This window comes from Rattus norvegicus, chromosome 4 (assembly GCF_036323735.1).
Source record: "Rattus norvegicus strain BN/NHsdMcwi chromosome 4, GRCr8, whole genome shotgun sequence".
Taxonomy (NCBI): domain Eukaryota; kingdom Metazoa; phylum Chordata; class Mammalia; order Rodentia; family Muridae; genus Rattus; species Rattus norvegicus.
In genome coordinates this window covers 172,073,718-172,087,358 of record NC_086022.1, presented here as the reverse complement: position 1 = coordinate 172,087,358, position 13,641 = coordinate 172,073,718, and the positions used below count along the sequence as shown (strand labels likewise).

Here is a 13,641-nt window from a genome sequence, read left to right as displayed (position 1 = left end):
TTCCCTCTCAAATTCATGGACTCGTTTCCTTTGATTATTACTGTTACCTATATAAATATGTAAGAACAACTTGCTCAGTTTATTTAGTATTGCTTATATGTAAATGACATCTGTGGACTATCTGACTTGGAATTGGATGAATAGGGAGCTCACTCCCAGAAGATCAAGTCTCCCTTTCTTAGCAGTCATTGGCTGCCGGGAGTCCTTTGTCTGTGGTAGGGAGGGTCGAATGCTCAGATGCAATTTATGTGAAGAGGTGTAATAAACCCCCACCTCCACCCGGTAAGACCAATGTGCCAGCCAGGTCTGGGAAGACTCGGTGGTGGCCCTGTGATTCAGACCACACTTGAGTCTGGCGGGAAAATAGTGAGACTGATTGAGTGGCAGAAGCAAAGCTTTGACCTTTAAGAGACAGGGCTGGGGTCAGGGCTATTGATCAGCTTACACGGCAGGATGTTTGTATAGCGGTTTTTACATCGGTTCAGCGGAAGATCTGCAGCAAAGTGTGGAATATCCAGTCCAATCAACTTCAACTCCTGCAAACAAGAGAGAACAGGTTCAAAGTTTCTGTACCCAGTGCAGAACTGGATGGCTTAATGTTCACCTTGGACTCTGTTCATGGATAAAACTTCAACATGCCCTTGGTCAGCTGATAAGGCAGCAATTTCTTTTAAGGGCAGGACGTGCTAGCCGATCCACTTCGCTCTTGTCAGCTCGCTCTAGTCAATGAATCTGGGTAGAACTTGGGTGAAATTGGAAGTTCACTATGGGCTTCTTTAGTTTGGTTTCTTCTCCTGACCTCTACCACCAACAGAAAGAGTCCATGGGCAGCAAAGCTGCTGATGTCAGGGTGAGGAGACAACCTGATGGATACCCACAGCCTGAAGCAGAAGCACTCCAGTGAAACCACGTACCTGTGAGTGAGAAAGCTAAGCATCGCAGGGACTTGAACCCTAAAGGTAGTTTGTTAGCACAGCTGCAGTGAAGCACAGTTCACTCTGCCATCTAAACAGCTCGAGCTTCTCACAGATTACTCAGAGAAGTAAGATCTACGTGGGAGATGGGGTGTGGGAGGCTTGGGAATGAAAACACAGATCAGGATTATGACAAGGAGGGCAGCTCGTGTATGAGCTGTTCACATAAACCATGAGGAAGCATGGGCATCTGTTTTCTCGTAGAAATGAGCCCCCAAAGAAGTTGTGAGACAGTGGGGTTAGGAGTAGGAAGCAATCTCCACAGTATAAAATATTGGGTGAACAGCCTCTAAATGCCGGTGATGGGACCCGAAGAATAAAGGTGAATCATCAGTGAGGAGGCAGCCCTAGAGTGGAAGGCGGCACACCGGATGGACATCTACTGGCCTGTCGGTTATCTGTACCTCAGCCCCTACCACAGCAGGCATTGGTGTTTTTCTTACAACCATGCCATTCAAAAGAGTGACTGTGAGAAACATTTCGGCTGTTTATCCCCCTGTGTCTAATAAAAAACAAAAGGAGTACTACTCAGCTATTAAAAACAATGACTGGGGCTGGGGATTTAGCTCAGTGGTAGAGCGCTTACCTAGGAAGCACAAGGCCCTGGGTTCGGTCCCCAGCTCCGAAAAAAAGAACCAAAAAACAACAACAACAACAAAAAAAACCAAAAAAACAGTGACTACATGAAATTCTTAGGCAAATGGATGGAACTAGAAAATATCATCCTGAGTGAGGTAACCCAGTCACAAAAGAACACACATGGTATGCACTCACTGATAAGTGGATCTTAGCCCAAAAGCTTGGAATACCCAAGACACAATCCACAGACCACATGAAGCTCAAGTACAAAGACCCAAATGTGGCTGTATCCGTCTTTCTTGGAAGAACAAAATACTCACAGGAGGAAATACAGGGACAAAGGGTGGAGCAGAGACTGAAGAAAAGGTCATCCAGAGACTGCCCCACCTGGGGAATCCATCCCATATGCAGATACCAAACCCAGTCACTATCACGGATGCAAAGAAGTGCTTGCTGACAGGAGCCAGATATGGGTGTCTCCTGAGAGACTCTGCCAGAGCCCTGCTGATACAGATGAGGATGCTTGCAGCTAACCATTGGACTGAACAAGGGGACCCAATAGAGGAGTTAGAGAAAGGACTGAAGAAGCAGAAGGGGTTTGCAACCCCATAGGAAGAACAACAGTATCAACCAACCAGACCTCACCAGAGCTCCCAGGGACTAAACCGCCAATCAGACAGTACACATGGAGGGTCCCATGACTCTGGCCACATTTGTGACAGAGGATGGCATTGTCCAGCATCAATGGAAGGAAAAGCACTTGGTCCTGTGAAGGATTGTTTGCCCAATGTTGGCTTTGAGGTGGGAGTAGGTGGGTGGAGCGGGAGCATCGTCATAGAAGCAGGGGGAGGGGAGAGGAGGTATGGGAGAGGGAGGAAAGGGGGGAACATTCGAAATGTAAAGACATAAAATATCTAAGAGAAATAAAATTATTTAAAATAAAATATGAAAACGGAAAGAAAATGAGGTTGCATATAACCAGATCACCTAGAAGTCTACTTTATGGTCTACTGGAATGGTAGTTTCTGGGCTTGTATATCTAAAGGAGCAAATCTAGCAATATCCGGAAACACTCCAAGATGTATTCTTATTGTTTTTTATTTTATGTGTGCGTCAGTGCAAGGGAATGCTCTGTGCGTGTGTGTGCTACAGAGCCCCTCGGTATTTGTCTTTACTGTCGTTTCTATAAGCTTCTTCAGACAGCCGAAGAACCAGTTGCCATAGAAACCATCTATTTTGCTTACACTTAATGAGTTCAGGGTTTTTTTTTTGCATGCGCATGTGTAAGGTGTGTGTGTGTGTGTGTGTGTGTGTGTGTGTGTATGTGTGCGTGAATGTGTAATGGTGTGCTGGCATGTATGTGGGGTGTGCCTGTGTGGTGAGGCAGAGGACTACGGTGGCTTCCCTAATGGTTCACCGCATCATGTCAAGCCACGGTCTCTGACTAGGCCAATTGTCAGGGCTAGCTCACAGCTTGCCCTGAAGGTGCTTTGTCTCTGCCTCCTGAGTGCTGCGATTACAGGTTACCCCTCTTGCAAGGCCCCTACACTCTGATCTGAACTCTGGAGTACTCACACTTTGCCCAAGGTAATTTTGTTCCTAGTCCCAAAGGATGCAGCAAAGCATACAAGTTTCACCCTTCAAGTCTCTTCTCAACCGTTACTTTAAGGAATCCGAAGCTAGAGAACGAGTCTGGAAAAGGAACTTATGGGGCTCTGAAAGATTTTTAAGGGAAGAGACGTTGATTGAGGAAGGGAGACCCTCACATCCTGGGCGTCTTGACTCAAGCAGTCTTCGAATTGCACATGCTGCAGGCATCCAGCCTTTGGTCTTGGGCCTCTTTCAAGTTGGAGGTCCTTGCTGTCAACTGATAAAGGCCTGCCCAGTTGCCATCAACATGGCTGAGACAACCTCAGTGGCCTAGGTTTTTCTTTCTTGTTGATGCTTCATCATTTTTGGCTTCTTGAGAAACAAAATCTTGCACTGTTTGGGGTACGAGGAAGTCAGTCGTTCTTGAAGACAAACTGCCAAGGAGGTGATTCAGCACAAATCTAATTTTTTCCCCATTCCAGATAAAACCTTTGTACCAATAGTGCCCTTAAAGCCGAAAATTGCCATTGTAATTGTACAGGTTTCTCCTCAAGGTTTTCCAGTGGTTTGCTATATTACTCTTGTGGGACGCACAAAACATGTCCAGTTTTGGAAAACTTAACCCAAATCAGCATTATTTTTCAAGGTTAATTAGAGCAATCATGAGCTTATTTAAGTGGTGTTTTGTTGTTCCATTGATTAAGATAGTTTACAAGTGGACTTTCTTTAGAAAGAACCATAAGGGAAAACTTGTCCAAAAGAGATAATTTTTCAAAATAACCTTCCTTAGTTGTGCGTGCCGCTTGGAAAGGATAGGTCTTTTGGAATCAGCTCAAGACGCCTCAGAATAAGTTTAATTATGCCCAAAACAAGTCTTAGAACGTTTCCATCCTTTGCTGGTGTACACACTACCAAATAGAATTACTAAACTCAACAAAGGCCAACATTGCCCTGGGAACACCAATGGTGAAGCATTCAAAGACGGTGCGGTTGTGTTTGTTTTCGCTTTGCCTGGCTTGGGTCTATAATGACTCCTTTCTTCCCCATTGTGCAGACAGAGTCACAACTCTCCTCAGTTGGACACAGACTAAAAAGCAACTGGAAAAGGCCTCAGATACAAAAGGAACCTTGGAAACAGACCAGGGCCGGAGAGCGGGCTAAGCACGTGTAAACTGACTCTCTAGGAGACCTGAGATCCAGGGCTGCCGTCCCTGAGTTGGTAAGAGCTGCTTAATTGGCTGAACACCGTAAATGCAAATTAGCCAAGCAGTGCGTACTGGGGAGGCTTTGTAATTTAGCTTGTCACTGAGTGGAAAATCAAACAAGTTTCCAGTTCAGTAACTCTGCAGGGATTTTCTCTCTAACCACACAGAAACAGCAGAGGCTTAAATCTTCATTACGATAAAGTGTAGGGGTGATGGGCTGAAGCCACGTAAATCATTTTCAAGTTTCTGTTTGCCTGGTTTTGCTTCTAATATAATCAATCATTTATTTATTTATTTATTTATTTATTTATTTATTTATTTATTTATTTATTTGAGATATCGCCTTGTTTTGCTTCTAATATAATCAATCATATTTATTTATTTATTTATTTATTTATTTAAGATATCGCCTGGTTTTGCTTCTAATATAATCAATCATATTTATTTATTTATTTATTTATTTATTTATTTATTTATTTATTTATTTATTTGAGATATCGTCTCCATGGGTTGAATGGTGTTTGCCAAGGAGCTGTGGTCATATCAGAACCTATGAGTGTGATTTTTTTCTTTTTTTTTTGTAAAAGTCTGTGGGGTAGGTCACTCTGTATGGATTACCCGATGGGAAGGCATGTCAAGACTGATTAGAGTCTGGCTTGAGGTAGCTGCCGTCGAGAAACACTTGGGCCCACGTGAAACGGAACAAGGTAGGCAACTGCTCTCCTTGGAGGCTCCAGAGAGAGAGAGAGAGAGAGAGAGAGAGAGAGAGAGGCTCTGACGATTCCTCAATTCAGTTCCTGAATCTGACAATCTTTGGAGAACGAAGATCTGTTGTTGTTTTAAGCCAAGACTACTGTGATGACTTGCTAGGGGCCTAATATAGTCACCAAGCCCAGTGGCAGTCTGTGTTGGGCCAGAGAGAGTTGAAGCACCTAACTCTAGAGAAAGAAAGTACAAACATGTATTCTGTGGGGTGTGTGTGTGTGTGTGTGTGTGTGTGTGTGTGTGTGTGTACACTGCCATAACAAAACACCACAGAGTTGTGGTTTTAACCAAAGGATGGTATTATTTTTCATCATCACTGCTCAAAAGCCCCAAACCAAGATGTCAACCATATAGATTTCCTGGTTAATCTTTGGTTTGTAAGCAGCTGTCAGCTCTGTGCATGCCCATGTCTTATCAATGTGACTCTCGGGGGAAGAAGAGGACGACAAACTCACTAGTTTCTCTTTTTGTGAAGGCATCGATCTCACCACTAGACTCCCTGTTCCATCACTCTGTCTAGCCTAATTACCTCCAAAGGGCCTCATCTTCAAGTACTGCCAACGAGGGGAGGCTTTCCTCAGATTGGAAGAACACAGTCACCGTGTCATCATGTAAGGCAAGCAAACAGAGTGGGTGCTGCTCTTAGAGTTAGAGCACTGTCAGTAGATGGCAGTCTTTAGTGTTGGCCTTGGAACACACTGGGCATTCGAGGCGAGTGACTTGTGCCAATAGGCCATGCGTCCACAGGGGAGACAAAGGAAGGGGAAAGAGCAGAGGGCCCGTCTGCAGCAGGTTAGCGCAATAGAATTGCCCTGTGTGCTTGTGTTCAGGTGACCATCAAGGGGGATGAGGAAAGGGTCAGCTCTAGTCCAGTGTGGTACTGTATGAGCCTTTGGGGACTGTCGGGCAAGGTGACACACATATAAGTAAACACCCAACACTATTTCATAGCTCTGGAGTGCACAAATCAGAAACCAAGATACGGGCAGGGCCACACCCCCTCTGGGATGGCTGTAGTGGGGATATTTCATCGGCTCTCTTTACCTTCTAACGGGACGTTCACCCACAGCTCAGTTGCATATCACATGATCTCTTAACCGTTGACTGTTTAACTCTCTGCGTCTATCATGGTCCTATCTGAAAATGAGATATCATCCTGAGGCAGGGGGACAATAGGACTTCAGCAGGTGTGCGAAGGTGCAATTCAACTCATCCAACAAATCCTAAGGAAAGCATACAGTGCCAGTGGGAATCTGATGGGTGGGTCATGGAAGGGTAGAAATAAAACACATCAACCCCAGGGATGTCTACGGTAGCTCGCAAAGCCCTGAAGACCAAGATGTAACTCATTAGGGGCAGTGCACAGACAGATGCCACGGTGCTAGGACAGGCTCTCGGGAACAGATCAAACTCTGGGACTGAAGGAATAAGAGGAGGAAAACGTCAAGTCTGGGAGCAAAGATCTCGTACTCCTCAAATTATTGGGAGATCTGAGGTGACATATGTCAGTGACGACTGCAGACACTCTCCAGAGAATGGGGCTGAGACAGGCTGAGGTGGTGCCCCTCTTGGAAAGAGTCACTTCTACAACATGTAGCACGCTATAGTCTTATGTGTAGCCTTATTTCTGAAGAGAAAGTCTGGAGCCTTTACCTGCATTTTAGTTAATTCCAAATTCCAGAAATCAATGGGAAATCAAGGACTACACAGAATGGCTGGGGAACAGCCCCACCTCAAGCTCTGAAGTCTGGTTCTTGAGAAACTGTCTTACAGAAACGAGGCTGGCCCCCTTATGCGTTCCCAACCTCCTTCAAGAAAGATGCATATTTCTGTCAGAAGGATCATCAGTCTTTATCCTAAATCAGATACCGAGCTCGAAGGGAATTTACTCAGTGAGTAAGGAGCAGAAACTCATACAGCTTCATGTATGACTTATAGCTGTCGTGGTAATGCATGTAAATCCAGGCATTATTGTCAATTTGCATAATGATTACAAATGGCGCAATTTCTCAATGCACGTTTGGTCTTTCAATGTTAGAGTGGAAGGGCCCTGAAGTAGCAACTGTGTGAGCAGAACAAAAACCAGTTTCAGCTACCAGGCTTAGCTAGACTTAGTGATTCAGCCATCTAACACCGTCTTAGGGGCACTGTTAGAAGTAGGAGCATTTTCCCTCTTCCGTTTCAGTAACTATGAACACAAAATAGTAGAGAATTTGAAGACTGTTATGTGAACGTCAGCTGTACCCACAGTCGGGAGTATTTACTTCCCAGAAAACTGCGAAGAAATCACCCTCAATCTGAGGCCACTGTGGGCTATGAAGATTTGAGAATGGACTGGGGGATGTCAGGGGGGAAGGAAACCCAACCAGTGTGGGCCCTTGGCTGAGCAAATGTTAGTCTGTGACATACAGCTCAAGTGTGGGATACGAACATCCGGGCACTTCCCAATCAGTCAGGCACGGACAGTAAGAGTGGCGCCAAGGATATTGCAATACAACTAATGGTGTTCTTAGAATAAAGATGTACGGAAAATGTTTATTAAGAGTGAAAGACCTAAATATTTCTTCTAACCCTGGCACAATGGCTGTGTTTATGTGTCTGCTCGGCAAGGCTGTGGTGCCCAGGTGCCTGACCACAAAGCAAGCTAGGGCTCGTTAGGAAGTTGGTAGATGAAGTTGCGATGAACTCAATGGATTCAGGGTAGATTGCTATTTGTACAAACGGCAGGCCTTATCCAATCAGTTAACTGAATTCAGAAGGAAAACAACTTCCTCATGGAGGAGGGAATTCCGCTCCCTCCTGCCTTCAGACCTGTCTGTGGTTTACCAGCTGGACAGCCTCCCCTGAAGCCTAGACTTCCTAGTTTCCGTAAGCTCGTTCACTAAGACAACCCGCTCTCTAGGTAGTCCTGTGGCTTCCAGGCACACATCCCGTCGGGTTTCTGGAGAACCCGAGTAGACAGATGTGGTAAAGCCTGCTGGCCCGTGCTCCACAGGAAGCCCAGTGTTGCTCACAGGAGGAGTACTAGCTGAAGACAATTCCTGATTGCACGCCTTGAGGAAAATTTAATTCCCCTGCCCTTCTCTCGGTAAATACTGTTAGTAGCTTCCACCCAAAGCACTAACCAAAGCGCACGTCACCACACTCTTTGGGGACTGGCCAGTTCTTGCTCAGTGGGAAATCACTAGTCTAGTTCAACCTACCTGTTTTGTAGGTAAAGAAACTGAGGTTTGAAAAGTGTTACCTCCCCAACACTGACTTATTAGTGGTCAAAGAAATGGAAATCTTTACATACAATGTTATGAATTAAATTTAAATGTTCACTCATACATTGAACGCATAAAAGCCTGGCACATGGTAAAGCGAACATTTAGCGTGCAAAGTGGACAATTCTGTTTTACATATCTGAATAGTTTTTTTAGGCCACTACACGAATTGCTTATGGTTTGGCCCTCGCAGTCTCCCACCGTTGTCCAGGAACATGGCTGTCCCTCATTTAGGGCAAATTAGTCACATTAGCTTGTGACCCGTCCTTCTTTAGTAGTGCCAAGAAATTGCCTTGCAGTGGGAGAGGGCAGAGGCAGGGCCAGAGAGGAGCAGAAGCGAGACATGAAGGGGCTTTCTCAGGGATCTGGCTTGGCCTTCCAGCCGTTCCTGAAAGTCACTCAACTCTTTCTTTGCTCCCGCCAAATACATTAATATCCTCTCAAGAAAGACTCTTTTACTTGGGCAAAAGTTGATTAGAATTATGTTTTCATTACAAAAAAAAAAAACACTCTTTTTATTTATAAACCAGAAAATGGCACTGAACTTCAAAATGACCATGCAATTCTGAGACAGTGGGATATTTACACTCTTGTTTGATGGCCTGCACCGTGAGTCCCCAGCAGAGGTCCTGACCCTCAGCTGCACTCTAAGGTGTTTTGATGATGAAGGTTCCCCAGAGGCCTCGGGTTTGAGCACTTGGTCCCCCAGCTGGTGGTGCTGTTTGACAGGGCAATGGGACCTTCAGGAGGGTGAGCTTTGCTGGAAGATGTACAACCCCAGGGACCAGCTTTGAGAGATTTTACAACTCGGTCCCCACTTCCTTTGTCTCTCTGCTTCCTCAATGCCCAGTCTCCCACATAGTTCTGCTGCCTCCCCCACCAGGACAGTTGTGAGTGGAAAACTCCTTTCTTTCCTAGCTTGTTTTGTTTTTTTTTCAAGGTTTTTTTTTTTTTTTTTTTTTTTTTTTTTTTATCACACAGACACACAGAAAGGTATGGCCAAACCACACATACCATGATTTTATCTGCACCACAATATTCATCCGGCTATTCATTTTTACAGAATTTTGGCTCATTATTAATATTTAACAGTTTTCCTCCTTCCAGTGACAAACTTTCTGAAATGACATTCTTTCTTTAGACCCCACCCCACCCCCGGAATGCAATTGAATTTCTGTTATTTGAGATGTAACACTGTGTGTGTGGGGGGTGACACTGGTACTTTCATAGGCACCAGGGGGAAATAGATAACTGGCCAGGCTTTCTGTGAGATTTATCAAGGCAGGTTGTGGTTAGGGGGCTTTGCATTTGGTGATGAGTGAGACCCACAGGCCAATGAGAAGCCTCCATGTGTAATGGGTCTTGTTACCAATAACCTGAGTTGGATCATCAGGCTCTAAATGATGAAGGGGAGAACTGACTTGTGGAAGTTGTCTTCTTATCTACGTATACATGTGTATACACACACACACACACACACACACACACACTCACACACTCACACAAACTCACACTCACACACTCACATACACTCACACACTCACACACACATTCTCACACACACACTCACACACACACTCACACACACTCACACACACACTCACACACACACTCATACACTCAACAGACACAATCACACACTCACATACACTCACACACACACACACAAACTCACACTCACACACTCACATACACTCACACACACAAACTCACACTCACACACACACTCACATACACTCTCACACTCACACAATCACTCACACACACATTCTCACCCCCCCTCACACACACACCCTCACACACTCACACACTGATACACACTCACACACACACACTGATACACACACACACACTGATACACACTCACACACTCATACACACTCACACACTCATAATAAAGAATTGTTTGCTATATGAAAAAGAAGACAAACATTTGGAGATTCTTTTTACCCCCAAACTCCCTGAATAAACATCCACAGCCAGACTATTGTTGGCCTCTGTTAACTAAAGCGGTTCTCGGATGGTGAAGAAAAAGAAGAAATGGGAAAAATAAATTAGATAAAACCAGCTACTTTAATGGGAAAGAGAATTTAGACTTAAAAAGAAAGCTACCAAATTTAGAAAGATCGCAGTCTTCCCATTTATCCCGGATCATGGCTCAGTGCAGATGCCGCAGAGCCTGACGAGTGTAAGACTTCTGAGAGCTGAGAGCCACGGTGAGGCAAAGCAAGGACCCAGTCTGTTCCACCCATTAGCTCATTTCTGCTTGTGCAGGCGCATGGTCTCATACTCTGTGTGCTTCAAGGGAAGGGAGTGTGGATGGTGTCCTTTGTCTCCACAAATCTTGAGCACCTCTCCCTCTCCCTCTCCCTCTCCCTCTCCATCTCCCTCTCCCTCTCCCTCTCCCTCTCCCTCTCCACCCCTCCCCCCCCCCAGGTTTTCAAAGGAAAGAAACTCCACAGGGCAACAAGCATTCAACAGCATTGCTTGCAATCCTAGCTTAGCGAGCACCCTGCTCTCGGCTGTCACACACCTAAGAAATACAGGGGTGGATGCCCGCCACCCACCCTGACTGCCATCTGCAGTCTACAGTCCATGTCACCTGGAAACAACAGAGTCCCTGGAAGGTAAGTTCGACGCCAGGGATCGGTTTGCTTTTAATCCTCCCTCCTCCTGACTGTGCGTGATTTTTCAAAGATGGCCCCTCTTGGTCCCATCTCCTCACCTTTGAACCCATTCCTGTACTTTCCCTGCCTGAATTTGAGCTCTCTGCACTCTCCCCTTTTTGCCAATAGCAGAGGCTCCTTGATCTAGCCCAGAAGTTAAGATGGCTCTGACATGATCAGTGCCCCCTGCTTAGCAGAATTAACCTGGTGAGCAGGGAAATGGTCCCAGTGCAAACCTGACCATTCCCACAGCCTGCCAATCACAGAAGGGAGAAAATGCCTTATTACTCACCTCAAACTGAAGAGAGAATTTATAGTCAGAGTCCTTGGCCATGTCCTTGATGTAAGAATCAAAATCGTCCAGCTGAACAGGGCTTTGTCAAACACAAAGAGAGGAATGTGTCAAAATCAACATAGTGGGTGGCATATTGGTCAACACCACACCCGTGTAATTGGTTAGCACCACACCTGTGAACTTTTCTCGGCAAGAATGGGACTTTCACTTTTCTGGAGTGAACACTCACTCTTACTACATTCTTTAAGTAAGGCTGTCGGTTGGTGATATGGTTTTAGAAAAGGTATGTATTCACTAAGCTTCCTGGACACTAAGAATTAAACTAAATGTGAAGTGTAAATCTGGGAGTCTCTAGTTGTTTTCTGTATTTTCTGAAGCTATATTTTTCCCTCCACACCCAGCCTTTCCTTCTGGGCAGGGTCTACACATCGGGCCTATGCTTTAGTCTTGTGACATGTTCAGCTTCTCCCCTCTGTCTGCAGCCCCACATCCCATTAGCAACTGCACAGCAGGAGTCAGGCATTTGGTTAAAGCTGTTGGCTAGCTAATCTACCTGGTAGGTTAATTTGTAACATTTATTTATGCTAAAATTTTAGTAGATCATAAGGGGATTAAAGTTCTTGGAGCTCCTACTAAACTCCAGTGTTTTACATCAGAACTTATAGAAGATCATAAACACATGGTCCGTCATAAGACATACTGACATGCTTGGTGGTTCCCCGAGAGCCAAGGATGGCTGGGATATAGCTTAGTGGCCTGCCTAACATGTGCAAAGCTTCACCTTCGATGTCCTCTTTGGCAGAACCATGCACACTTAAGGGAAGGAAGTGAGGAATCTGCCATCCACCACTGGGTAGTAGACGACTGGCAAGAGCCCAGGTAGAGCAAGTTCTATCTCAGAGGAGTCCCCACTTTAACCTTTTGCTCTTTCCAAAATACCAGCTAAGGATGGACTTGAATGTCTGACACACTCTGTTAGAGCTGCTTTCTCTGCTGGGCGTTGCTGTAGTGAGGCACTGATCTTAAAGCTGGGTTTGACACTTCGAAACTGTCAGTCATTAGGAAACCAGGAGCTGGCTGTAGTGCTGGTCTGATGTTGCTTGCATTGCAGTGCTAGACGTTGGTCTCGAAGGCCTGGTTGCCCCCAGAGAGTCTGTGGGTAGACCCAAGTGACACTGTGTAACTTCATCCTCCAAGTTATTCCTAATTGGTGAGTAACGATGCCTACGGCCTATAGCTGGGCAGAATTGAGATAGGTGGGGCTTGTGTTTTCCCAGGTTCGTGGGAGACCACGAACAGAAATGAAGGTAGAGAGAGAAGACACCATAGGGTAAGAATCTTAAAATCGTGGCCATGAGAGTTGGCTAATTGGAGCTAAGAGCAGCCCAGACGAAACATGGCCAATCCTTCAGTGAGGTTCTTGGAAGGAAAATAGACAAAATAGCACAGAGGATGGATATCTGCCCAGCTCTAGTGTTGATAAAGGCTTATTATAAATTGAAGGTCTCACATGTCTTTTATCTGGGAATTAAATAATCAAAGGCTGGGTAGAAGTGCCTGATTGAGATTAAATGTTTCCACAACTCATAAGAGCACGTTTAGTGGAGGCAGACCATGTATATGAGCAAGAAGAAGCAGAGAATGGAGAGGTAACACGGAGAAGAGGAGAGACCATTAGGAGGGAGGAGAGGGCATTTAAAGGATGGGGCAGAACAGAAGGGGTTGCATGAAGACAAGAGGAGGCTGACATCTGGGATCAGAGTCCAGATCTTTCCTCTTCTCCTTTCTGCGTGCAACTTGGAAGGAGACATCTCAGAGTGTCACCCATCCCAAACTATTGTCTCTTCTTGGCCAATTTTTGCCCCTCTCCTGCACCACCTGGTACATGTTAATGGAATACTAACTGACATTAGACAGACTTTGGAAAAATTATCTTACTGTGTCCTAAAATTATAATGCATTCAAGGCTAAAAAATATATTTTATCTTAATGTTTCTTTTGAAATATCTGACAGACTTACATGTGTCTAGTTCTGTTTCTTTCTATCAGCAATAATGTCACCAGAGCGGCCTTGACTTTTTGTGGTAAAAATCGAGACTGAATTCTATTTAGAAAAAGTTCTATTCTTTATATATATATTGCAGGATTTTAATCAAGAAAAGGCCCGAAGCTAATAAACTCTTAAGTTTCTCAAGTCAACGGATGGTTAATTTCCACTCGCCGGAACCATTCTCTTATGACTTAACAGTTGAGGGGCTAAGTAAGAGCACAGGCTAGCTAATCATATTTCCTGATTATTAT

At 45.0% G+C, this 13,641-nt stretch overlaps 1 protein-coding gene across 5 annotated transcripts in view; it reads right to left on the bottom strand.

Annotated features, from left to right (window-relative positions):
• Ptpro (protein tyrosine phosphatase, receptor type, O) overlaps positions 1–13,641 on the bottom strand; it is a 210,808-nt gene that overhangs the window by 18,553 nt on the left and 178,614 nt on the right. For 3 of the 5 annotated variants that reach the window (XM_017592851.3, NM_017336.2, XM_006237571.5), the window contains 2 exons: positions 11,338–11,419; positions 446–536 (listed from right to left, as the gene is read on the bottom strand). In XM_017592851.3, the coding sequence (XP_017448340.1) occupies positions 446–536; positions 11,338–11,419 (173 nt within the window). Of the gene's footprint in view, positions 1–445; positions 537–9,298; positions 10,678–11,337; positions 11,420–13,641 lie in introns of those variants that run through there. The other 2 variants (XM_039108278.2, XM_039108279.2) reach the window with 1 other exon arrangement.